The 24099-nt window shown below is 45.9% G+C and overlaps 2 protein-coding genes across 8 annotated transcripts; both read left to right on the top strand.

Annotated features, from left to right (window-relative positions):
* The first annotated feature begins 919 nt into the window (after window positions 1-919).
* Window positions 920-10005, top strand: LOC117417211 (ubiquitin-like protein 4A-A). Of its 6 annotated transcripts, none has more exons than XR_009330651.1 (7): window positions 920-1552; window positions 1968-2234; window positions 2583-6085; window positions 6541-6845; window positions 7375-7480; window positions 8762-9028; window positions 9289-10005. XR_009330651.1 is itself a non-coding variant. In XM_059034219.1 (6 exons), exons 4-6 carry the CDS (start codon window positions 7385-7387, stop codon window positions 9397-9399), a joined length of 474 nt encoding a protein of 157 aa, XP_058890202.1. In that variant the 5' UTR covers window positions 2308-2324; window positions 2583-6260; window positions 6541-6845; window positions 7375-7384; the 3' UTR covers window positions 9400-10005. The 6 variants fall into 6 exon arrangements, 1 of the variants encoding a protein (XP_058890202.1); XR_009330653.1 differs by having other exon boundaries at window positions 2583-6260; window positions 8762-8867; XR_009330650.1 differs by having other exon boundaries at window positions 2583-6260.
* Window positions 10006-14142: 4137 nt separating this feature from the next.
* LOC131740031 (tektin-2-like) lies at window positions 14143-22287 on the top strand. 2 transcript variants are annotated; one of them, XM_059034217.1, is made up of 3 exons: window positions 14143-14415; window positions 21771-21850; window positions 22026-22287. In XM_059034217.1, exons 1-3 carry the CDS (start codon window positions 14263-14265, stop codon window positions 22225-22227), a joined length of 435 nt encoding a protein of 144 aa, XP_058890200.1. In that variant the 5' UTR covers window positions 14143-14262; the 3' UTR covers window positions 22228-22287. The 2 variants fall into 2 exon arrangements, with proteins under 2 accessions (XP_058890200.1, XP_058890201.1); XM_059034218.1 differs by lacking the exon at window positions 14143-14415 and adding an exon at window positions 20496-20588.
* The last annotated feature ends 1812 nt before the right edge of the window (window positions 22288-24099 follow it).

Below are 24099 nucleotides of genomic sequence, written 5' to 3'. Positions count from 1 at the left end.
GTGTTAAACTTAATGCAATTCCATCAGCTACACTCGTTCATCTGCAATTCAAATGTTTGCTGACTTCAAAACAATACACGCGTCCAAATTCAGATTTCAAAATACATTTTAAAAAAGGTTTTTGAGTGGGTGCGGAGCCAAAGCGCAGGCAAGCAGTCAGTGAGGCACACTGCCCCCTCCCGTGGACACACACCGGTACTACAGCCAGAGGGGAATGTGACGCTGAGAGTCCTAGCAACACTGCAGCCGAATTAATGACGTGTATTATTATTATGATGATGATGATGATGATGATGATGATGATGTTTGTAGGAATCACGATTTCTGTGATTTATGACTCATGCTGTGTAGGGCGTCTCGTATTTTTATCAGAGCGATGTCATTTTTCACAGTTTTGGTCGTTCAGCTTTCACTGGCAGTTTCCCTTCCCAAGCTCCAGAGGTTCACAGTGAAAACTGCGAACGCTATCTTCACAAACAGCGACAGACGGGCCAATCGGGGCGGGGACGTCACAAACGCGCTCGAGTCATGCGGAGCCGCCGCCACGGAGGCGCTCGGCTCCCTCCAGTGGACACGCAGCGGTACTGCAGACGGGAGGCGCTGGAAGATTATTTGATGAATTCCTTACCGATGCGGCTATCTCGTGGAGAGAAAGTGGAACGGTTACGTCATGTCCTAAACAATCTGATTGGATAAAAGACAAGTCACAAATTAAATGACTTCTGATTGGCGAACGCAGTTAGCGAATCAAAAGTTAGAAATGCGTTACCTAATTTGTATAGACCCTATGGCTGTCCAAGGTGCGCACCTGTTTAAAAATATACATTTATTATTAATAAAACATTTTTTAGTACACGTGTCCACGTCAGTATTTTAATAATATTATATTTTCATGCTTTTAGTGAAGAATTGTTTTACTATCAGTCATATTTTAAAACGGGCAGTTTCGAAATAAGCAAAGAAAACAACGATTCTAAACCGGAACGTGCGTCAAGGAATTAATTGTAGTTCTCTTTTATAGCGGTTTAAAATGTATCTAAAAGTATATACGGGTGTTTGCAATAATTTAATCACAGACGTAGAAATATAACCAAGATTCACGACGACCATTGTATTGATAGAGCAGTTGTCTAAATAAAAGAGCAGCGTCAGTTTTGGAAATGTCACATTTTATATTTGTGTCAGTTTTTAGTTAAGTATATGGAAAACTACAAGCGGTGTGTATTTCAGTATGCTAACGTGACGTTTTTCAGCAGGTTTCATTTGATTTTATGAAGCAGAATTAGTTAACACTCAAATCAACCCCTCGACAGCAGTTCTACTAAATGTCCACACGAGGGCAGCATTGGATAGGAAATGAAAGCTAAAGCCTCGTCTGTCTCCCTGAAGTTCGCTACCAATTGTAAAGAGCAGAGGACAGCTCAGCCGGAGGCGTGTGTCTGTGTGAAACGACTTTATTTCATGTGATAAGTTTGTGGAAGAAGGACGCCATGTGAAGAGGCGTTTGCTCTTGTTTTACACAGACTACGAGGGACAGCGCTCGTTAAACCAGGTGAGTGCATCTCGTTTACTTTGTTTATTATTCAGTGCAGCGGTTGTTTTTGAATCCGCATTTTTAATAACAAATGGCCGTCCGGACCCGCTTGTGACTGTTTGCTGAGTGGCTTTTAATAATGTGTTTGTCTTTGTGAGCTCTGATCAGCAGGTGCGGTTTGACGGGGGTGTGATTTCCCCGGCTATATTGACTGGGGGTCATCTTTATTGTTTATAATCGTACGTTGTTCTTGCCTTTTAGCTCTTGAGCATAATAATCTCAATCCCGTTTGAAATGACACTAAGTGCATTTGCATGGTGGCAGATGAGGGATGTCGCTTCACTCGAGGCTTGCGTACTGATGAAGATGTAGTTTCAGTGTTTAATGCTCATCCCCTCACTGTGTGTCTGTGTGTGTTCTTGTCTCTTGACAGGTCTGTGAGGATGAGAAGGTCTCCACAGTCTGGAGTCTAGTCTCTGACAGGCTCAACATACCTGTCAATCAACAGGGACTCCTCTACAAAGGCAAGGCGCTGGCAGGTAGGCTGAACAGCACAGCACAGCACAGCTCACCCCTCCTCTCACCCCTCGCCTCACCCCTCCTCGCCTCACCCCGGGTCAATGTGGCACAGCCTGCCTGCTCTCCTGAACAAACACTTCAGCCCTGCCGACGCATTGAGAGTCTGGAGCAGCTACACAAGGTAACCTGAACACAAACACACACACTCCTATACACACACACACTCACACACACACACACACACTCTGAGAGGCTGGAGCAGCTACACAAGGTAAATTGAACACAATAAACACACACACTCACACACAGTGAGTCTGGAGCAGCTACACAAGATAAATTGAACACAATAAACACTGCTACACACACAATCCTAGCTGCAGCACATGCACACTGTTATACAAACACACACAGACACAGCTGTACAGTGACACAGAGACGCACACACAATCACAGCTGCAGCACACACACTCTGAAATGCAGGTGTAGAGCAGCGTGTAGTTGTGACTCTGTGTCTCTCCCTCTCTCTCAGGATTACGAGCGGAGGCTGCGCTTGTTGAGCCTGGATGATATGGAGTGGCTGGCGACCCGCATGCTTCACCCTGAGGCTGTGGAGTGCATGGAGCTGTCCTTCTCTCCCCTCTCTCCTCCCCAGGGAGGGGAGGGGAGGTGAGGAGAGAGAGAAACCTGCTACTGAGGGAGCTGCAGCTCTGAGGAGAGGAGAGAGAGGAACCTGTAGCTCTGAGGAGATCAAATCTTTCTTCAGGTGGTGTTATTTTGATAGTTTTGAGGTTGAATATTTCAGTCCAGGTTTGAAGCACTCACTCTTCATTACTGATATTTAAATCCAGAAGAAACACAAAATAAGTAAAAATCTGTGTTGAAGTCTTTGTATTGGGGTTGTTCATTTTAAATGCCATGTGTTTACAATTACCAGTTTTACATTAAACAGCAGAAATAATGTTACTGGCTTGCCAGACCCAAGAGCCTTTTCATATCTCAGGCTAGCAGACCCTGGCCTTGAAAAAAAGAAATGCTGCTGCTGTTCTCCTCGGTTCTGCTTTTATAAGCTGGCACCTCTGCATTGTTAACGAGCTTTGTGAAGCAGAGACGTCTTGTGTTAATACAATTCCATTATTATTGATTGAATCTGCTTTTCAAATGCTTGGTGTTTCAAACCGGCTTTAAAATAACCTTTATTATTGAAGTGTGTTCAACAATCATTTAAAACATGAGGCTCTTTCACAAATCACTGTGAGGGCAATGAGAAAGTGAATACGAAACTACCATGAAACTCCTCCACTAAATAAACACATTACAAAACAGAAACAAATAGACGTGCACATTGAAAACAGAAGGACGCATTGTAGGCATTTCAAAATGAAATATACTGAGCCTCTCCGGGACCCGTCAGGACACAGCGGCGAGCGCTTAACCGCAACATTACTGGACAAGCCCGGCGGCTGACCGCCCCCAGCGGCGCCCCGAGGAGCTCGCAGGATTTCCAAAGCTTCACGTGGTCTCCAGTTTCCAGCGTGCTCGCTAATCCACACAAACCTAACGACTCGTTTTCTTCATCTGACGTGAAAGCGCACAACGGGTCTCTTTATAAACCTGGCAGCGGTGACGTCATAAGAACACCACCCACCTCCCCTCATGTGATAGGCTGCTTCTGTTCTGCTTTTCAGCCAATCGGCCATGCAGGGCGTCTTTCCCCCCGAGTTAACATCGTGACTGTGAAATTGTGTGTGCCTTTGTGTGTTCATGTTACTCTGTGTTCATGTTAGTCCCTCGTCTCTGTAAGCGCTCAGTCCCGTCCCCATTGTCTTAAACAAGCAACGGTACATCGCATCTCCTCTTCAGTCACTGCGTGTAAACTGGAGCACGTGAAGCGTCCTGTCTCCAACGCCATAGAGTTCACACAAACTGTTTGCAAATTAAAAAGCTGTTATTTTAAAACAACCCTCTGTGAAGCACTGACACGAACGTTTCTTTGTGTTAAACTTAATGCAATTCCATCAGCTACACTCGTTCATCTGCAATTCAAATGTTTGCTGACTTCAAAACAATACACGCATCCAAAATCAGATTTCAAAATACATTTTAAAAAGGTTTTTGAGTGGGTGCGGAACCAAAGCGCAGGCAAGCAGGCAGTGAGGCACACTGCCCCCTCCCGTGGACACACACCGGTACTACAGCCAGAGGGGAATGTGACGCTGAGAGTCCTAGCAACACTGCAGCCGAATTAATGACGTGAATTATTATTAATATTATTATTATTATGATGATGATGATGATGATGTTTGTAGGAATCACGATTTCTGTGATTTATGACTCATGCTGTGTAGGTCGTCTCGTATTTTTATCAGAGCGATGTCATTTTTCACAGTTTTGGTCGCTCAGCTTTCACGGGCAGTTTCCCTTCCAAGCTCCAGAGGTTCACAGTGAAAACTGCGAACGCTATCTTCACAAACAGCGACAGACGGGCCAATCGGGGCGGGGACGTCACAAACGCGCTCGAGTCATGCGGAGCCGCCGCCACGGAGGCGCTCGGCTCCCTCCAGTGGACACGCAGCGGTACTGCAGTCGGGAGTCGCTAAAAGATTATTTGATGAATTCCTTACCGATGCGGCTATCTCGTGGAGAGAAAGTGGAACGTTTACGTCATGTCCTAAACAATCTGATTGGATAAAAGACAATGTCACAAATTAAATGACTTCTGATTGGCGAACGCAGTTAGCAAATCAAAAGTTAGAAATGCGTTACCTAATTTGTATAGACCCTATAGCTGTCCAACGTGCGCACCTGTTTAAAAATATACATTTATTATTAATAAAACATTTTTTAGTACACGTGTCCACGTCAGTATTTTAATAATATTATATTTTCATGCTTTTAGTGAAGAATTGTTTTACTATCAGTCATATTTTAAAACGGGCAGTTTCGAAATAAGCAAAGAAAACAACGATTCTAAACCGGAACGTGCCTGAAGGAATCAACTGTAGTTCTCTTTTATAGCGGCTTAAAATGTATCTAAATGTATATACGGGTGTTTGCAATAATTTAATCACAGACGTAGATGCGTGTGTATTTCAGTATGCTAACGTGACGTTTTTCAGCAGGTTTCATTTGATTTTATGAAGCAGAATTAGTTAACACTCAAATCAACCCCTCGACAGCAGTTCTACTAAATGTCCACACGAGGGCAGCATTGGATAGGAAATGATAGCTAAAGCCTCGTCTGTCTCCCTGAAGTTCGCTACCAATTGTAAAGAGCAGAGGACAGCTCAGCCGGAGGCGTGTGTCTGTGTGAAACGACTTTATTTCATGTGATAAGTTTGTGGAAGAAGGACGCCATGTGAGGAGGCGTTTGCTCTTGTTTTACACAGACTACGAGGGACAGCGCTCGTTAAACCAGGTGAGTGCATCTCGTTTACTTTGTTTATTATTCAGTGGAGCGGTTGTTTTTGAATCCGCATTTTTAATAACAAATGGCCGTCCGGACCCGCGTGTGACTGTTTGCTGATTGGCTTTTAATAATGTGTTTGTCTTTGTGAGCTCTGATCAGCAGGGTGCGGTTTGACGGGGGTGTGATTTCCCCGGCTATATTGACTGGGGGTCATCTTTATTGTTTATAATCGTACGTTGTTCTTGCCTTTTAGCTCTTGAGCATAATAATCTCAATCCCGTTTGAAATGACACTAAGTGCATTTGCATGGTGGCAGATGAGGGATGTCGCTTCACTCGAGGCTTGTGTACTGATGAAGATGTAGTTTCAGTGTTTAATGCTTATCCCCTCACTGTGTGTGTGTGTGTGTGTGTCTGTGTGTGTTCTTGTCTCTCGCCTGTCCTGTGAGGATGAAGATGTAGTTTCAGTGTTTAATGCTCATCCCCTCAGTGTGTGTCTGTATGTTCTTGTCTCTTGACAGGTCTGTGAGGATGAGAAGGTCTCCACAGTCTGGAGTCTGGTCTCTGACAGGCTCAACATACCTATCAATCAACAGGGACTCCTCTACAAAAGCAAGGCGCTGGCAGGTAGGCTGAACAGCACAGCACAGCACAGCACAGCTCACCCCTCCTCTCACCCCTTGCCTCACCCCTCCTCTCACTCCTCGCCTCACCCCGGGTCAGTGTGGCACAGCCTGCCTGCTCTTCTGAACAAACACTTCAGCCCTGCCGACGCAGTGAGAGTCTGGAGCAGCAACACAAGGTAACCTGAACACAATAAACACACACACTGCTATACACACACACACACACAGTGAGTGTCTGGAGCAGCTACACAAGATAAATTGAACACAATAAACACTGCTACACACACAATCCTAGCTGCAGCACATGCACAGTGTTATACAGACACACACAGACACAGCTGTACAGTGACACAGAGATGCACACACAATCACAGCTGCAGCACACACACTCTGAAATGCAGGTGTAGAGCAGCGTGTAGTTGTGACTCTGTGTCTCTCCCTCTGCCTCTCTCTCAGGATTACGAGCGGAGGCTGCGCTTGTTGAGCCTGGATGATATGGAGCGGCTGGCGACTTGCATGCTTCACCCTGAGGCTGTGGAGTGCATGGAGCTGTCCTTCCTGGACTGAGGAATACTGCTGCAGCCCTCTCCACCTCTCCCCTCTCTTCTCCCCTCTCCCCTCTCTCCTCCCCCTCTCCTCTCCTCCCCTTACTTTGTTTAAAAGAATAGAAGCACACCCAGTGAGCAAGGCATTGAGCAGCCCCACATCCCGCTTCACAATACCGCTACATATTGACTGACTGTTCGCATTGTGTGTGTTTGGTAAGACAAACCACATTTTCTACTTCTACTTTCTACGATTGGGCAAGTCAGCGGTTGTTTGATAACAGAACATAAAACATCACAGAGTGGGTTGAACTGCATTGCTGCAAATCAAGGCCCTTTAAAATGTGTACCTTCCCAGCTCAGGTATTGCTGAGGTAAAGAGACACTTCCTACAGGAGGACAGGACGTTGTCAAGGAGGGGATGTCGTCACGTGTCCTGAGGGCTTTCTTAAAAACATTGTTTTATTATTTCTAAGCGTACGTTGTTACTGCCTTTTAGCTCTTGAGCATAATAATCTCAATCCCGTTTGAAATGACACTAAGTGCATTTGCATGGTGCAGATGAGGGATGTCGCTTCACTCGAGGCTTGCGTACTGATGAAGATGTAGTTTCAGTGTTTAATGCTTATCCCCTCACTGTGTGTGTTCTTGTCTCTCGCCTGCCCTGTGAGGATGAAGATGTAGTTTCAGTGTTTAATGCTCATCCCCTCACTGTGTGTCTGTGTGTGTTCTTGTCTCTTGACAGGTCTGTGAGGATGAGTAGGTCTCTACAGTCTGGAGTCTGGTCTCTGACAGGCTCAACATACCTGTCAATCAACAGGGACTCCTCTACAAAGGCAAGGCGCTGGCAGGTAGGCTGAACAGCACAGCACAGCTCACCCCTCCTCTCACCCCTCGCCTCACCCCTCCTCTCACTCCTCGCCTCACCCCGGGTCAGTGTGGCACAGCCTGCCTGCTCTTCTGAACAAACACTTAAGCCCTGCCGACGCAGTGAGAGTCTGGAGCAGCTACACGAGGTAACCTGAACACAAACACACACTGCTATACACACACACACACACACACAGACACACACAGTGAGTCTGGAGCAGCTACACAAGATAAATTGAACACAATAAACACTGCTACACACACAATCCTAGCTGCAGCACATGCACACTGTTATACAAACACACACAGACACAGCTGTACAGTGACACAGAGACGCACACACAATCACAGCTGCAGCACACACACTCTGAAATGCAGGTGTAGAGCAGCGTGTAGTTGTGACTCTGTGTCTCTCCCTCTGCCTCTCTCTCAGGATTACGAGTGGAGGCTGCGCTTGTTGAGCCTGGATGATATGGAGCGGCTGGCGACCTGCATGCTTCACCCTGAGGCTGTGGAGTGCATGGAGCTGTCCTTCCTGGACTGAGGAATACTGCTGCAGCCCTCTCCACCTCTCCCCTCTCTTCTCCCCTCTCCCCTCTCTCCTCTCCTCTCCTTACTTTGTTTAAAAGAATAGAAGCACACCCAGTGAGCAAGGCATTGAGCAGCCCCACATCCCGCTTCACAATACCGCTACATATTGACTGACTGTTCGCATTGTGTGTGTTTGGTAAGACAAACCACATTTTCTACTTCTACTTTCTACGATTGGGCAAGTCAGCGGTTGTTTGATAACAGAACATAAAACATCACAGAGTGGGTTGAACTGCATTGCTGGAAATCAAGGCCCTTTAAAATGTGTACCTTCCCAGCTCAGGTATTGCTGAGGTAAAGAGACACTTCCTACAGGAGGACAGGACGTTGTCAAGGAGGGGATGTCGTCACGTGTCCTGAGGGCTTTCTTAAAAACATTGTTTTATTATTTCTAAGCGTACGTTGTTATTGCCTTTTAGCTCTTGAGCATAATAATCTCAATCCCGTTTGAAATGACACTAAGTGCATTTGCATGGTGCAGATGAGGGATGTCGCTTCACTCGAGGCGTGCGTACTGATGAAGATGTAGTTTCAGTGTTTAATGCTCATCCCCTCACTGTGTGTCTGTGTGTGTTCTTGTCTCTCGCCTGTCCTGTGAGGATGAAGATGTAGTTTCAGTGTTTAATGCTCATCCCCTCACTGTGTGTCTGTGTGTTCTTGTCTCTTGACAGGTCTGTGAGGATGAGAAGGTCTCCACAGTCTGGAGTCTGGTCTCTGACAGGCTCAACATACCTGTCAATCAACAGGGACTCCTCTACAAAGGCAAGGCGCTGGCAGGTAGGCTGAACAGCACAGCACAGCACAGCACAGCACAGAACAGCTCACCCCTCCTCTCACGCCTCGCCTCACCCCGGGTCAGTGTGGCACAGCCTGCCTGCTCTTCTGAACAAACACTTCAGCCCTGCCGACGCAGTGAGAGTCTGGAGCAGCAACACAAGGTAACCTGAACACAAACACACACACTGCTATACACACACACACACAGACACACAGACACACAGTGAGAGTGTGGAGCAGCTACACAAGGTAACCTGAACAAAATAAACACACACACTGCTTTACACACACACACACCGACTCACACACACACAGACAGAGACGCACACACAATCACAGCTGCAGCACACACACTCTGAAATGCAGGTGTAGAGCAGCGTGTAGTTGTGACTCTGTGTCTCTCCCTCTGCCTCTCTCTCAGGATTACGAGCGGAGGCTGCGCTTGTTGAGCCTGGTTGATATGGAGCGGCTGGCGACCCGCATGCTTCACCCTGAGGCTGTGGAGTGCATGGAGCTGTCCTTCCTGGACTGAGGAATACTGCTGCTGCCCTCTCCCCCCTCTCCTCTCCACCTCTCCCCTCTCCTCGCCAAGGAGGGGAGGTGAGGAGAGGGAGGAGAGAGAGGAACCTGCTACTGAGGGAGCTGCAGCTCTGTGGAGAGAGAGGGAGGAGGGAGAGGAACCTGCTACTGAGGGAGCTGCAGCTCTGAGGAGAGGAGAGAGAGATTAGAGAGAGGAACCTGCTACTGAGGGAGCTGCAGCTTTGAGGGGAGGAGATAGAGGAACCTGCTACTGAGGGAGCTGCAGCTCTGAGGAGAAGAGAGAGAGGAACCTGCTACTGAGGGAGCTGCAGCTCTGAGGAGAGAGAGGGAGGAGAGAGAGGAACCTGCTACTGAGGGAGCTGCAGCTCTGAGGAGAGAGAGGGAGGAGGGAGAGGAACCTGCTACTGAGGGAGCTGCAGCTCTGAGGAGAGGAGAGAGAGGAACCTGCAGCTCTGAGGAGATCAAATCTTTCTTCAGGTGTTGTTATTTTGATATAGTTTTGAGGTTGAATATTTCAGTCCAGGTTTGAAGCACTCACTCTTCATTACTGATATTTAAATCCAGAAGAAACACAAAATAAATAAAAATCTGTGTTGAAGTCTTTGTATTGGGGTTGTTCATTTTAAATGTCATGTGTTTACAGTTACCAGTTCTACATTAAACAGCAGAAATAATGTTACTGGCTTGCCAGACCCAAGAGCCTTTTCATTTCTCAGGCTAGCAGACCCTGGCCTTGGAAAAAAGAAATGCTGCTGCTGTTCTCCTCGGTTCTGCTTTTATAAGCTGGCACCTCTGCGTTGTTAACGAGCTTTGTGAAGCAGAGACGACTTGTGTTAATACAATTCCATTATTATTGATTGAATCTGCTTTTCAAATGCTTGGTGTTTCAAACCGGCTTTAAAATAACCTTTATTATTGAAGTGTGTTCAACAATCATTTAAAACATGAGGCTCTTTCACAAATCACTGTGAGGGCAATGAGAAAGTGAATACGAAACTACCATGAAACTCCTCCACTAAATAAACACATTACAAAATAGAAACAAATAGACGTGCGCATTGAAAACAGAAGGACGCATTGTAAGCATTTCAAAATGAAATATACTGAGCCTCTCCGGGACCCGTCAGGACACAGAGGCGAGCTCTTAACCACAACATTACTGGACAAGCCCGGCGGCTGACCGCCCCCAGCGGCTTCCCGAGGAGCTCGCAGGATTTCCAGCGCTTCAACTGGTCTCCAGTTTCCAGCGTCCTCGCTGATCCACACAAACCTAACGACTCGTTCTTTTCATCTGACGTGAAAGCGCACAACGGGTCTCTTTATAGACCTGGCAGCGGTGACGTCATAAGAACACCACCCACCTCCCCTCATGTGATAGGCTGCTTCTGTTCTGCTTTTCAGCCAATCGGCCATGCAGGGCGTCTTTCCCCCCGAGTTAACATCGTGACTGTAAAATTGTGTGTGCCTTTGTGTGTTCATGTTACTCTGTGTTCATGTTAGTCCCTCGTCTCTGTAAGCGCTCAGTCCCGTCCCCATTGTCTTAAACAAGCAACGGTACATCGCATCTCCTCTTCAGTCACTGCGTGTAAACTGGAGCATGTGAAGCGTCCTGTCTCCAACGCCATAGAGTTCACACAAACTGTCTGCAAATTAAAAAAAAAAAACTGTTATATTAAAACAACCCTCTGTGAAGCACTGACACGAACGATTCTTTGTGTTAAACTTAATGCAATTCCATCAGCTACACTCGTTCATCTGCAATTCAAATGTTTGCTGACTTCAAAACAATACACGCGTCCAAATTCAGATTTCAAAATACATTTTAAAAAAGGTTTTTGAGTGGGTGCGGAGCCAAAGCGCAGGCAAGCAGGCAGTGAGGCACACTGCCCCCTCCCGTGGACACACACCGGTTCTACAGCCAGAGGGTAATGTGACGCTGGGAGTCCTAGCAACACTGCAGCCGAATTAATGACGTGTATTATTATTAATATTATTATTATTATTATGATGATGATGATGTTTGTAGGAATCACGATTTCTGTGATTTATGACTCATGCTGTGTAGGGCGTCTCGTATTTTTATCAGAGCGATGTCATTTTTCACAGTTTTGGTCGCTCAGCTTTCACGGGCAGTTTCCCTTCCCAAGCTCCAGAGGTTCACAGTGAAAACTGCGAACGCTATCTTCACAAACAGCGACAGACGGGCCAATCGGGGCAGGGACGTCACAAACGCGCTCGAGTCATGCGGAGCCGCCGCCACGGAGGCGCTCGGCTCCCTCCAGTGGACACGCAGCGGTACTGCAGACGGGAGGCGCTGGAAGATTATTTGATGAATTCCTTACCGATGCGGCTATCTCGTGGAGAGAAAGTGGAACGGTTACGTCATGTCCTAAACAATCTGATTGGATAAAAGACAAGTCACAAATTAAATGACTTCTGATTGGCGAACGCAGTTAGCGAATCAAAAGTTAGAAATGCGTTACCTAATTTGTATAGACCCCATGGCTGTCCAAGGTGCGCACCTGTTTAAAAATATACATTTATTATTAATAAAACATTTTTTTAGTACACGTGTCCACGTCAGTATTTTAATAATATTATATTTTCATGCTTTTAGTGAAGAATTGTTTTACTATCAGTCATATTTTAAAACGGGCAGTTTCGAAATAACCAAAGTAAACAACGATTCTAAACCGGAACGTGCCTGAAGGAATCAACTGTAGTTCTCTTTTATAGCGGTTTAAAATGTATCTGAAAGTATATACGGGTGTTTGCAATAATTTAACCACAGACGTAGATGCGTGTGTATTTCAGTATGCTAACGTGACGTTTTTCAGCAGGTTTCATTTGATTTTATGAAGCAGAATTAGTTAACACTCAAATCAACCCCTCGACAGCAGTTCTACTAAATGTCCACACGAGGGCAGCATTGGATAGGAAATGAAAGCTAAAGCCTCGTCTGTCTCCCTGAAGTTCGCTACCAATTGTAAAGAGCAGAGGACAGCTCAGCCGGAGGCGTGTGTCTGTGTGAAACGACTTTATTTCATGTGATAAGTTTGTGGAAGAAGGACGCCATGTGAGGAGGCGTTTGCTCTTGTTTTACACAGACTACGAGGGACAGCGCTCGTTAAACCAGGTGAGTGCATCTCGTTTACTTTGTTTATTATTCAGTGCAGTGGTTGTTTTTGAATCCCGCATTTTTAATAACAAATGGCCGTCCGGACCCGCTTGTGACTGTTTGCTGAGTGGCTTTTAATAATGTGTTTGTCTTTGTGAGCTCTGATCAGCAGGTGCGGTTTGACGGGGGTGTGATTTCCCCGGCTATATTGACTGGGGGTCATCTTTATTGATTATAATCGTACGTTGTTATTGCCTTTTAGCTCATAAGCATAATAATAATCTCAATCCCGTTTGAAATGACACTAAGTGCATTTGCATGGTGGCAGATGAGGGATGTCACTTCACTGTGTGTGTGTGTGTGTGTGTGTGTGTGTGTGTGTGTGTTCTTGTCTCTCGCCTGTCCTGTGAGGATGAAGATGTAGTTTCAGTGTTTAATGCTCATCCCCTCACTGTGTGTCTGTGTGTTCTTGTCTCTTGACAGGTCTGTGAGGATGAGAAGGTCTCCACAGTCTGGAGTCTGGTCTCTGACAGGCTCAACATACCTGTCAATCAACAGGGACTCCTCTACAAAGGCAAGGCGCTGGCAGGTAGGCTGAACAGCACAGCACAGCACAGCTCACCCCTCCTCTCACCCCTCGCCTCACCCCTCCTCTCACTCCTCGCCTCACCCCGGGTCAGTGTGGCACAGCCTGCCTGCTCTTCTGAACAAACACTTCAGCCCTGCCGACGCAGTGAGAGTCTGGAGCAGCAACACGAGGTAACCTGAACACAAACACACACACTGCTATACACACACACACAGAGACACACACACACACAGTGAGGCTGGAGCAGCTACACAAGGTAAATTGAACACAATAAACACTGCTACACACACAATCCTAGCTGCAGCAGATGTACAATGTTATACAGACACACACAGACACAGCTGTACAGTGACACAGAGACGCACACACAATCACAGCTGCAGCATACACACTCTGAAATGCAGGTGTAGAGCAGCGTGTAGTTGTGACTGTGTCTCTCTCCTCCCCCTCTCCTCTCCTCTCCTTACTTTGTTTAAAAGAATAGAAGCACACCCAGTGAGCAAGGCATTGAGCAGCCCCACATCCCGCTTCACAATACCGCTACATATTGACTGACTGTTCACATTGTGTGTGTTTGGTAAGACAAACCACATTTTCTACTTCTACTTTCTACGATTGGGCAAGTCAGCGGTTGTTTGATAACAGAACATAAAACATTACAGAGTGGGTTGAACTGCATTGCTGCAAACCAAGGCCCTTTAAAATGTGTACCTTCCCAGCTCAGGTATTGCTGAGGTAAAGAGACACTTCCTACAGGAGGACAGGACGTTGTCAAGGAGGGGATGTCGTCACGTGTCCTGAGGGCTTTCTTAAAAACATTGTTTTATTATTTCTAAGCGCACGTTGTTACTGCCTTTTAGCTCTTGATCATAATAATCTCAATCCCGTTTGAAATGACACTAAGTGCATTTGCATGGTGCAGATGAGGGATGTCGCTTCACTCGAGGCGTGCATACTGATGAAGATGTAGTTTCAGTGTTTAATGCTCATCCCCTCACTGTGTGTGTGTGTGTGTGTGTGTGTTCTTGTCTCTCGTCTGTCCTGTGAGGATGAAGATGTAGTTTCAGTGTTTAATGCTTATCCCCTCACTGTGTGTGTTCTTGTCTCTCGCCTGTCCTGTGAGGATGAAGATGTAGTTTCAGTGTTTAATGCTCATCCCCTCAGTGTGTGTCTGTATGTTCTTGTCTCTTGACAGGTCTGTGAGGATGAGAAGGTCTCCACAGTCTGGAGTCTGGTCTCTGACAGGCTCAACATACCTGTCAATCAACAGGGACTCCTCTACAAAGGCAAGGCGCTGGCAGGTAGGCTGAACAGCACAGCACAGCACAGCACAGCTCAGCACTCAGTTAAAAATGATTCATGTTATTCTACATATATCTATTAACAGTAACACCTGCAAACAAAGTGTTTTCAATCTTTTATCATCTTTGAGTTGCATGAAGTGTTTTAACCCTATGCTGCCTACGGGGAATAAAATATCTGGTCATAAACATGATGCCTTTCTGTTTAAACACTTGTAGTTTTGGAACCTTAAATCAGAAATGAAAACCCAATACACCTACAGAAAGGCATTAAGTAGATCTTTCCATTGATGTAATTTATTTTGTTGTGGGGTGATTTTATTTTTATTTTCATATGAGCTACACCTCCCAAAAAATTATCGAAATATGAAAAATAATAAATAATATTTTTAAAAATTGGTCAATTTCAACCTCTTTCCAAGAGTTATATATATATATATATATAAAAACTAGAGTATATTGTAGCTGCACAATTTTCCAAGGAATTCAAATCTGAAATCAGAATTGAAATATCTTGAACAGTTGCAGAGCTAGATAAGGTTTTGCAATGCCTAGTATTTTACAAAAATCAACCTCCGAAATGGCAAAGGCTGACCAGGGTTAAAACTTGGCAAAAAGTGAGACTGGAAACACTGTTGCCCTGTTTGAGATACAATTATATTTCAGTACAAAAATAAAGAAACAACACACAAGTTATCAAGTAAAATGTTTAATTTTTTTATTTGAAAAAAAAGTATATTACAAATAAAACTCTGAAATTAAGAATTTTATTTGGGAGGGAGGGAGACATAAAAAATAAAACCTTCCATATTGTGCTGTATATATTTATTTTCAAAACTACCCTGCAGTTGAAGTGCTGGACTGGGGCTCCTCCAGATCACTCTCCTCCTCCTCCTCATCCTCCTGCAGCAGCTCTTCATCAGGGAGGTCCTCCTCCATGGCGTACATGCCCTCGATCTCTTCCTCAGTCAGGGCCCTCCTCCTCTTCAGTGACTGAACCACACGCTAGAGCTGATTGTCTCCATCCATTTTCTGGCTTTCACACACCCACATAAAACATTAAAATAAATACCAATTAATAATAATAATATTAATACTAATATTAATATTCTGCTCCATCCTTTTTCACACACATAAAAAAGTAAACAAGTAATAAAATACATGGCTAAATAATAATAGTGACAACAGCTAAATAATGTTTGCTGTTTACACACAGTAAACGAGTAATAAAATACATGGCTAAATAATAACTACAGCTAAATGTCTTTGTTTTTTACATAGGCTACATACACAACGTAAAAATAAAAACTAAACAAGGTGTTTTCCTCATTCTTTTACACATCGAATAAAAAGTTAAAAAATAATAGATGCATAATTCAATAATAACGACTACAGAGAAATAATGAATCGACTAGAAAAAGTAAAACACAGACGTACACAAACGCCTAACTTTGCATCACATGCGATAGACCTGTTAGTTTTGCCTTCTCTCCTGAGGAAAAACAAGTCTAAAATAAAACCGTATGTGAAACTAACTATAAGAAAGATGTTTAACAAAACAAACAAACAAAACAAAACGTGGTGTTGGTACAGTAGCTCCTCTCATCTACAGCAGTCATGAAGTTAGCCCTCCCAGCAAGCAAGCGCACACACAAGAGACACAGCGAAAACAAAACAAAACAAAAATAAACACTGCAGATGTACTCAGCACAAAAAAACAATATCAAGTTGAAAAAAACAACAACAACAATATGGTTAATTAGCCCAAGTACCTCCCGTTTAGATGATATGTAGATTAGCACTCTTGGGATTGTAAAACTGGAGATACAGAGCTTCGACTCTGCTGTGCACTCAGTCACAATGGCGCCAGCAGAGACTCGCCCTTGTAATCAAAATATTATATGTCCCGCCCACCCTAGCCCTAAACCAATGGTATCATGACAAGCCCCGTAGTCATGGCTATGACTCATACTTTAAAAAAACAAAATTGCTGATTGGACGGCAGAGATATGACGTGTTTTGTCATCGTAACAAAAGTTATGAAATTACACCGAGTCAGCAGCTGAGAGTTAATCTACCTGGTCTTGAATCTCTCCTGTTTCTCCCCCTCCCTCTCTCTCTCTCTCTCTCAGATGAGCACAGACTGTCACACGACTCCATCGCTCCCGATTCCAAGCTGAACTCGTTGTGACGCCCCCAACAGAGAAAGTGTCACCCTCGCAAGAACAGCACTCCCTGTGTCACCCCTCCTCTCAGACCTCACCCCTCACCCTCGCCTCACCCCTCCTGTCACACCTCACCCCTCGCCACACCCCTCCTCTCACACCTCACCCCTCCTCTCACCCATCACCTCAACCCTCCTGTCACCCCTCGCCCCTCCTCTCACCCCTCGCCTCACCCCGGGTCAGTGTGGCACAGCCTGCCTGCTCTTCTGAACAAACACTTCAGCCCTGCCGACGCAGTGAGAGTCTGGAGCAGCAACACAAGGTAACCTGAACACAATAAACACACACACTGCTATACACACACACACAGACACACACACAGTGAGAGTCTGGAGCAGCTACACAAGGTAACCTGAACACAATAAACACTGCTACACACACAATCCTAGCTGCAGCACATGCACAGTGTTATACAGACACACACAGACACAGCTGTACAGTGACACAGAGACGCACACACAATCACAGCTGCAGCACACACACTCTGAAATGCAGGTGTAGAGCAGCGTGTAGTTGTGACTCTGTGTCTCTCCCTCTGCCTCTCTCTCAGGATTACGAGCGGAGGCTGCGCTTGTTGAGCCTGGATGATATGGAGCGGCTGGCGACTCGCATGCTTCACCCTGAGGCTGTGGAGTGCATGGAGCTGTCCTTCCTAGACTGAGGAATACTGCTGCTGCCCTCTCCACCTCTCCCCTCTCTTCTCCCCTCTCCCCTCTCTCCTCTCCTCTTTACTCTCTCCTCCCCCTCTCCTCTCCTCTCCTTACTTTGTTTAAAAGAATAGAAGCACACCCAGTGAGCAAGGCATTGAGCAGCCCCACATCCCGCTTCACAATACCGCTACATATTGACTGACTGTTCGCATTGTGTGTGTTTGGTAAGACAAACCACATTTTCTACTTTCTGCTATTTTAAAAGGAGCCCAGTTTGGTGCAGGAGGCTTGTGGGTAACAGAGTTGTTTTTGCTGGGGACTGCAGCCCTTCCATTACCATTGCTCATAGAGGGGAGATTGTTTTACTTTCAAGCCTTTTTCTTTAATAAATCCGGACGTTTGGAAATACATACTGTGTGGGCGTTTCCCTTCTTCATGGCTCCATGCAGCATCCTGTCACACAACAAGCCCTGAAAGGGGATCTATACATATTTATTCTCAATCACCAGGCAGTAATTGCAGCTACAATACAGACACACAACGTGTCACTTTTATTGGCTGAAACTTTAAACTACGACTAGAAGCCTCTGAAGCCTTTTCATGGCCCTCCACCTGTCCTTGATCAGAACGCTGTCCTTCCTCTAAGGGGTCGCTTTCCATGCTAATCTTCCGTTTCCTCTGCAGAAAGGACAGGACAGTGTTCACAGAGCTCCCTTCACTCCCGCAAAGCCAAGACATCCAGGCTCTTGTGCTGCTTTGCTCCCCAGCGCCCGAGTGCTTGCTGGCAGTGCTGAGGCACGCTCACCCTGAACAGCAGCGCTAGCTTTGTCTATTGAGGAAGGCTTGGAGCTCCCGTTGGTTCATCAGTAATAATGATTTAGTGGAGACAGTACAGTGCTCGTGGGGGGGGATGAAAGTTTACATCAGAATAGAAACTTTGCACAAAGTCAACCTGCTGGAAGTGGAATCATTTCTGCTGCGCAGCTTCAGATTCCACAGCTTGACGAGGAACACAATATAAAAAACACATGTTCCTCTGGAAGCCACACAGTTATTATATATATGATTAGTGTTAACACTCATAGCATTGACCTGGTATCCCTGGTATTTACCTCCGAGCCCTGCTGTGTAACAGGGGTGTTTCATAATCCCTCCTCTCTTCAGTGGCATGAAAGACTGCAACTGTGCAGTCAGCGCCAGGATTCTCAACTCCTGCAGTGCGACCTCTGACAAGGGAAGTGAACCTCATATACAAGGTTAGACAACAAGGCAGTCACAAGCAGACAGGTGGTGCAGTGGGCTAGTTCACTAGCATGCTGTGCTGCTTACCTTGGGGGACTGAGTTCAAATCCAGGTGAGTTCCTTGTTTGTTTTCAAAGACTTAGTTAATTTCTTATATAAGACAATGAAAAAGCAGACTACTCCGTGGAAGTAAGATGGACTGGGTTCAAATCCAGGCGAGTTCTTTGCTTGTTTCAAAGAATGTGTTAATTGAGCTCATATATAGTGTGAACCAAAGCATTCCTGTGGGAGCTGGTGGCGCAGTGGCTATGCTGATGGCCTTCTCTCCCTGAAGACGGTGGTTCGAATCCCGGTCCCGGAGGCGAGTTCCTGAGGTAAGTAATGCTGTTGGTTGTGAGTCATGGTGGTGGTTGTAAATCTGGGTGTTGACTGTAAGTAATGATGCAGGTTGTAACTAACGATGTTGGTTGTGTCTCCACAGACGGAGGAGGGCCGTGTGCCCTGAAGAGGAGCCGGAAGAGGATGAAGAGGGGGCTTGGGCCCCTGGCCGCGGGGGGAGTGGAAGACAGGGTTGTTGGTACCATGGGGGAAGGAAAAGCAGGAGGTGTAAACATGGGGGAGCAGGCAGGGATGTTATCTTGCCCTGCAATGGGCCCGATGAGCTCTAGAGATGATTATAGGACAAAAGATATCTTTAACGCTCCCTTTAGTGCAAAAGGAATATCCCTGCCTGCCTGCCTGCCTCCCTCCCCATGTTTACACCACCTCCTTCTTTTCCTCCTCTCTGGTACCAACACCCCCATCTTCCACTCCCCCCACGGCCGGGGGCCCCAGCCCCCTCTTCATCCTCTTCCGGCTCCTCTTCAGGGCACACGGCCCTCCTCCGTCTGTGGAGACACAACCAACATCGTTAGTTACAACCTGCATCATTACTTACAGTCAACACCCAGATTTACAACCACCACCATGACTCACAACCAACAGCATTACTTACCTCAGGAACTCGCCTCCGGGACCAGGATTCGAACCACCGTCTTCAGGGAGAGAAGGCCATCAGCATAGCCACTGCGCCACCAGCTCCCACAGGAAAGTTTTGGTTCACACTATATATGAGCTCAATTAACACATTCTTTGAAACAAGCAAAGAACTTGCCTGGATTTGAACCCAGTCCATCTTACTTCCACGGAGTAGTCTGCTTTTTCATTGTCTTATATAAGAAATTAACCAAGTCATTGAAAACAAACAAGGAACTCACCGGGATTTGATCCCAGTCCCACAATGTGAACAGCACAGCATGCTAGTGAACTAGCCCACTGCACCACCTGTCTGCTCGTGACAACCCAGCTTTGCACAGAAGCCCTTATATCATCCTCTTTATAATATTTGTATGCTTAGACCACTGACCCCTTGTCCTGTTACGTAAACACAAGTATCAAAATAGGTAAAGTGTTTGAAAATGAAAAGGAAACACCTGCTCTGGGTTTGAACCCGCTACCCAGGGAATCACGGGTCTCTGCTCTACCAACAGAGCTATCCAGCCGACTGGTGCTGATGTTGTTTGAAACACATTATTACATTGTGTGGTGAGGACCTGGGGGCGAAGAGGTGATTCTTAGCTTTGTTTAATTTGTGATGAACTGGATTCAAAACCAAACCTTATAAACAGGTAAGTTTAACAATATTTTTGAAATCAATAGATTAACACTTGTGCTTTACATGTGACTTGAACCAACAACCTTGGAAGTCAGAATCCAGTGCTCTACCACCTGTGCTAGCCAGAGAGCTACTCTCTTCTGCTGCCAAATGACCTCCAGTACATTAACTAATGATTTGTACAAAATGTATATCACTCCATTGGAAATATCCAATGAAAGAGTCACTTCTATCATGTCTTTGACAGATGCAAACTACAAGGTGCTGTGAAAACAGAAGATTTCAATCTGTATCCTGGATATGATCCCAGTCTCTCAAGGGAAAGAGCATTTAAGCACAGGGACTGACCCCACTGCACCACCTAGCAGCTGTCCCTGATGTTAGATTTACATTGCCTACAAGGTAAAATAACCAACTTGAAAAAAAAAAAAAACAAGAAAAACATGCACGTTGCACGGGGTTTGAACCACCAACCCTGGGAATCAGGGCCCTGTGCTCTCCCAACTGAGCCATCCTACCAGCTGTACTGCTGCAGTCATTTGTGACTTGAACTGGACTAATGATCTGTACAACATGGAGGTGATTACTGCCTTGAAAATATCCAATAAAAGAGTCACTTCTGTTGTATCTGACAGATTCAAACAAACAGACGCCGTGGAGAAACAAAACAAGCACACAACACAAGACTTCAAACACAACGCTGGGGTTTATTTATCAATTCTTTTTTAAGTCTCTTAATCAGAGAACACCAGTCATGCTGTGCCATTGAATTGTGGGTCTGGTTTTAAACTCAGTTCACTTGTCCTGTGAACTGGCTTTGAACCCAGACCTCCAAGGTGAAAGGCAGGCAAAGCTAGTGAACTAGCCCACTCCACCACCTGGCTGCTTGTGACAAACCAGCACTCTAACCTGGTATATGAGATTCACTTCCCTTGTCAGAGACTGCACACGCATGCTGAGTTGCATGCCACTGAAGAGAGGAGGGATTATCAAACCCAACCCTATTATACGGCAGCTCTATAAGGTAAATGAAACAATATTTCTGAAAATGAGGGGAAAAAAACATAACGTGTGTTTCATGTGGGACTTGAAACAGCTGTTAAGAGAATCTGAAGCCGATACGCTACCAACTACACCAATCAGAAAGCTCTCAAAGCACCTCAGATGCTCCCCAGTATTTGAATTCTTCATGAGTGCAGCTGAGGGGTTGCAAGGATGCTGAAATAGACCAGCAGCTCAGACCCCCTGCTGAGTTTACCTTTAACATTACATCAAAGATTCTGGAACAATAAATGTAAAAAATAAGGCATTTAACATCACATTGAATTTTTTTAATGAGGATGTTAGTGTAAGCTGGGTTGGTGTCCTTGCCCTCCCCTCTCCCCTCTCCCCTCTCCCCTCTCCCCTCCCCTCTCCCCTCTCCCCTCTCCCCTCTCCTCTCCCCTCTCCCCTCTCCCCTCTCCCCTCTCCCCTCTCCCCTCTCCTCTCCACTCTCATCTCCCCTCTCCTCTTGCCCCTCGCTGTGTGTTTCTGAAGCTGTTTCTTTGCTCTCGATATTAACCCCGTCCTGACTGTCTCATGCAGGTGCAGCACGGGCTGACAGATGAGGTTCAGCAGCTGGAAGGCACCATGACTGCTCTGAAGCAGAAACGTGCCCAATCACAGTGATTCTCTCCCCCCAGCACCCTCTTCCCCTCCTCCCCCCTCCCCCTCCCTCTCCTCCCCTCGCTGTGTGTTTCTGAAGAAGAAACATGCCCAATCACAGTGAGTCAGTCTTTGTCAGTCTGCAGTGAGGCTGGTTCAGTGTTGCTCTGGGATTAATGTCCATTTCCTCTCCAGGGACGTCCTGCATGCTCTGTCCCAGCAGCTGACTCGTATCGAGGAGGACATCGCCTGCAAGACCAGCTCCCTGTCCCTGGAGAGACGCAGCCTGGACACACGGAGCAAACTGATCGTCCCACCAGAGAAACACGTCCCTGAAACTGACACCTTCAACCGCACCCTGAGCCCTGTCAAGAGCCGCCAGCTGGAGCTCGCTTGACAGCTCCGCCTCCCCATGAAATAAAGAAAGAGATCAATAAATATTTGTTCTGTAAAATCATGCTTGTTCAGCACTGGGACTCTGTAATGAATGCACTAAAGTACATTTGTTAGAGTTTTAAATATTATGAATCTGTGTCATACACTGTGATCACGTTAAGTGTTAATAGAGGCTGACATCACACACAATCCATCTGTCTTATAAATGACATCACACACAATCTGTCTGCCTTATAAATGACATCACATACAATCCGTTTTATAAATGACATCACACACAATCCGTCTGTCTTATAAATGACATCACACACAATCCGTCAATCGTACGTTGTTATTGCCTTTTAGCTCTTGAGCATAATAATCTCAATCCCGTTTGAAATGACACTAAGTGCATTTGCATGGTGCAGATGAGGGATGTCGCTTCACTCGAGGCGTGCGTACTGATGAAGATGTAGTTTCAGTGTTTAATGCTCATCCCCTCACTGTGTGTGTTCTTGTCTCTCGCCTGTCCTGTGAGGATGAAGATGTAGTTTCAGTGTTTAATGCTCATCCCCTCACTGTGTGTGTTCTTGTCTCTCGCCTGTCCTGTGAGGATGAAGATGTAGTTTCAGTGTTTAATGCTCATCCCCTCAGTGTGTGTCTGTGTGTTCTTGTCTCTTGACAGGTCTGTGAGGTGTTAATACAATTCCATTATTGATTGAATCTGCTTTTCAAATGCTTGGTGTTTCAAACCGGCTTTAAAATAACCTTCAACAATCATTTAAAACATGAGGCTCTTTCACAAATCACTGTGAGTGCAATGAGAAAGTGAATACGAACAACGGGTCTCTTTATAGACCTGGCAGCGGTGACGTCATAAGAACACCGCCCACCTCCCCTCATGTGATAGGCTGCTTCTGTTCTGCTTTTCAGCCAATCGGCCATGCAGGGCGTCTTTCCCCCGAGTTAACATCGTGACTGTGAAATTGTGTGTGCCTTTGTGTGTTCATGTTACTCTGTGTTCATGTTAGTCCCTCGTCTCTGTAAGCGCTCAGTCCCGTCCCCATTGTCTTAAACAAGCAACGGTACATCGCATCTCCTCTTCAGTCACTGCGTGTAAACTGGAGCATGTGAAGCGTCCTGTCTCCAACGCCATAGAGTTCACACAAACTGTCTGCAAATTAAAAAAAAACTGTTATATTAAAACAACCCTCTGTGAAGCACTGACACGAACGATTCTTTGTGTTAAACTTAATGCAATTCCATCAGCTACACTCGTTCATCTGCAATTCAAATGTTTGCTGACTTCAAAACAATACACGCGTCCAAATTCAGATTTCAAAATACATTTTAAAAAAGGTTTTTGAGTGGGTGCGGAGCCAAAGCGCAGGCAAGCAGTCAGTGAGGCACACTGCCCCCTCCCGTGGACACACACCGGTACTACAGCCAGAGGGGAATGTGACGCTGGGAGTCCTAGCAACACTGCAGCCGAATTAATGACGTGTATTATTATTAATATTATTATTATTATGATGATGATGATGATGTTTGTAGGAATCACGATTTCTGTGATTTATGACTCATGCTGTGTAGGTCGTCTCGTATTTTTATCAGAGCGATGTCATTTTTCACAGTTTTGGTCGCTCAGCTTTCACGGGCAGTTTCCCTTCCCAAGCTCCAGAGGTTCACAGTGAAAACTGCGAACGCTATCTTCACAAACAGCGACAGACGGGCCAATCGGGGCGGGGACGTCACAAACGCGCTCGAGTCATGCGGAGCCGCCGCCACGGAGGCGCTCGGCTCCCTCCAGTGGACACGCACCGGTACTGCAGTCGGCAGGCGCTGGAAGATTATTTGATGAATTCCTTACCGATGCGGCTATCTCGTGGAGAGA

This window comes from Acipenser ruthenus, chromosome 12, assembly GCF_902713425.1.
Source record: "Acipenser ruthenus chromosome 12, fAciRut3.2 maternal haplotype, whole genome shotgun sequence".
Lineage (NCBI taxonomy): Eukaryota > Metazoa > Chordata > Actinopteri > Acipenseriformes > Acipenseridae > Acipenser > Acipenser ruthenus.
Note: the sequence above shows the minus strand (reverse complement) of the source record. Positions and strands in the feature narration are given on the sequence as shown.

Excerpts from the sequence above, each read along its gene's own strand:
- LOC117417211 (XM_059034219.1), top strand. The coding sequence starts at position 7,385 with ATGAGTAGGTCTCTACAGTCTGGAGTCTGGTCTCTGACAGGCTCAACA. Across the intron at positions 7,481-8,761 it reads CAAAGGCAAGGCGCTGGCAG|GTCTGTGAGGATGAGAAGGT; the intron begins GTAGGCTGAACA and ends GTCTCTTGACAG. Across the intron at positions 9,029-9,288 it reads GTCTGGAGCAGCAACACAAG|GATTACGAGCGGAGGCTGCG; the intron begins GTAACCTGAACA and ends CCTCTCTCTCAG.
- LOC131740031 (XM_059034217.1), top strand. The coding sequence starts at position 14,263 with ATGCTCATCCCCTCAGTGTGTGTCTGTATGTTCTTGTCTCTTGACAGG. Across the intron at positions 14,416-21,770 it reads CAAAGGCAAGGCGCTGGCAG|GTGCAGCACGGGCTGACAGA; the intron begins GTAGGCTGAACA and ends TGTCTCATGCAG. Across the intron at positions 21,851-22,025 it reads CAGAAACGTGCCCAATCACA|GGACGTCCTGCATGCTCTGT; the intron begins GTGATTCTCTCC and ends TTTCCTCTCCAG.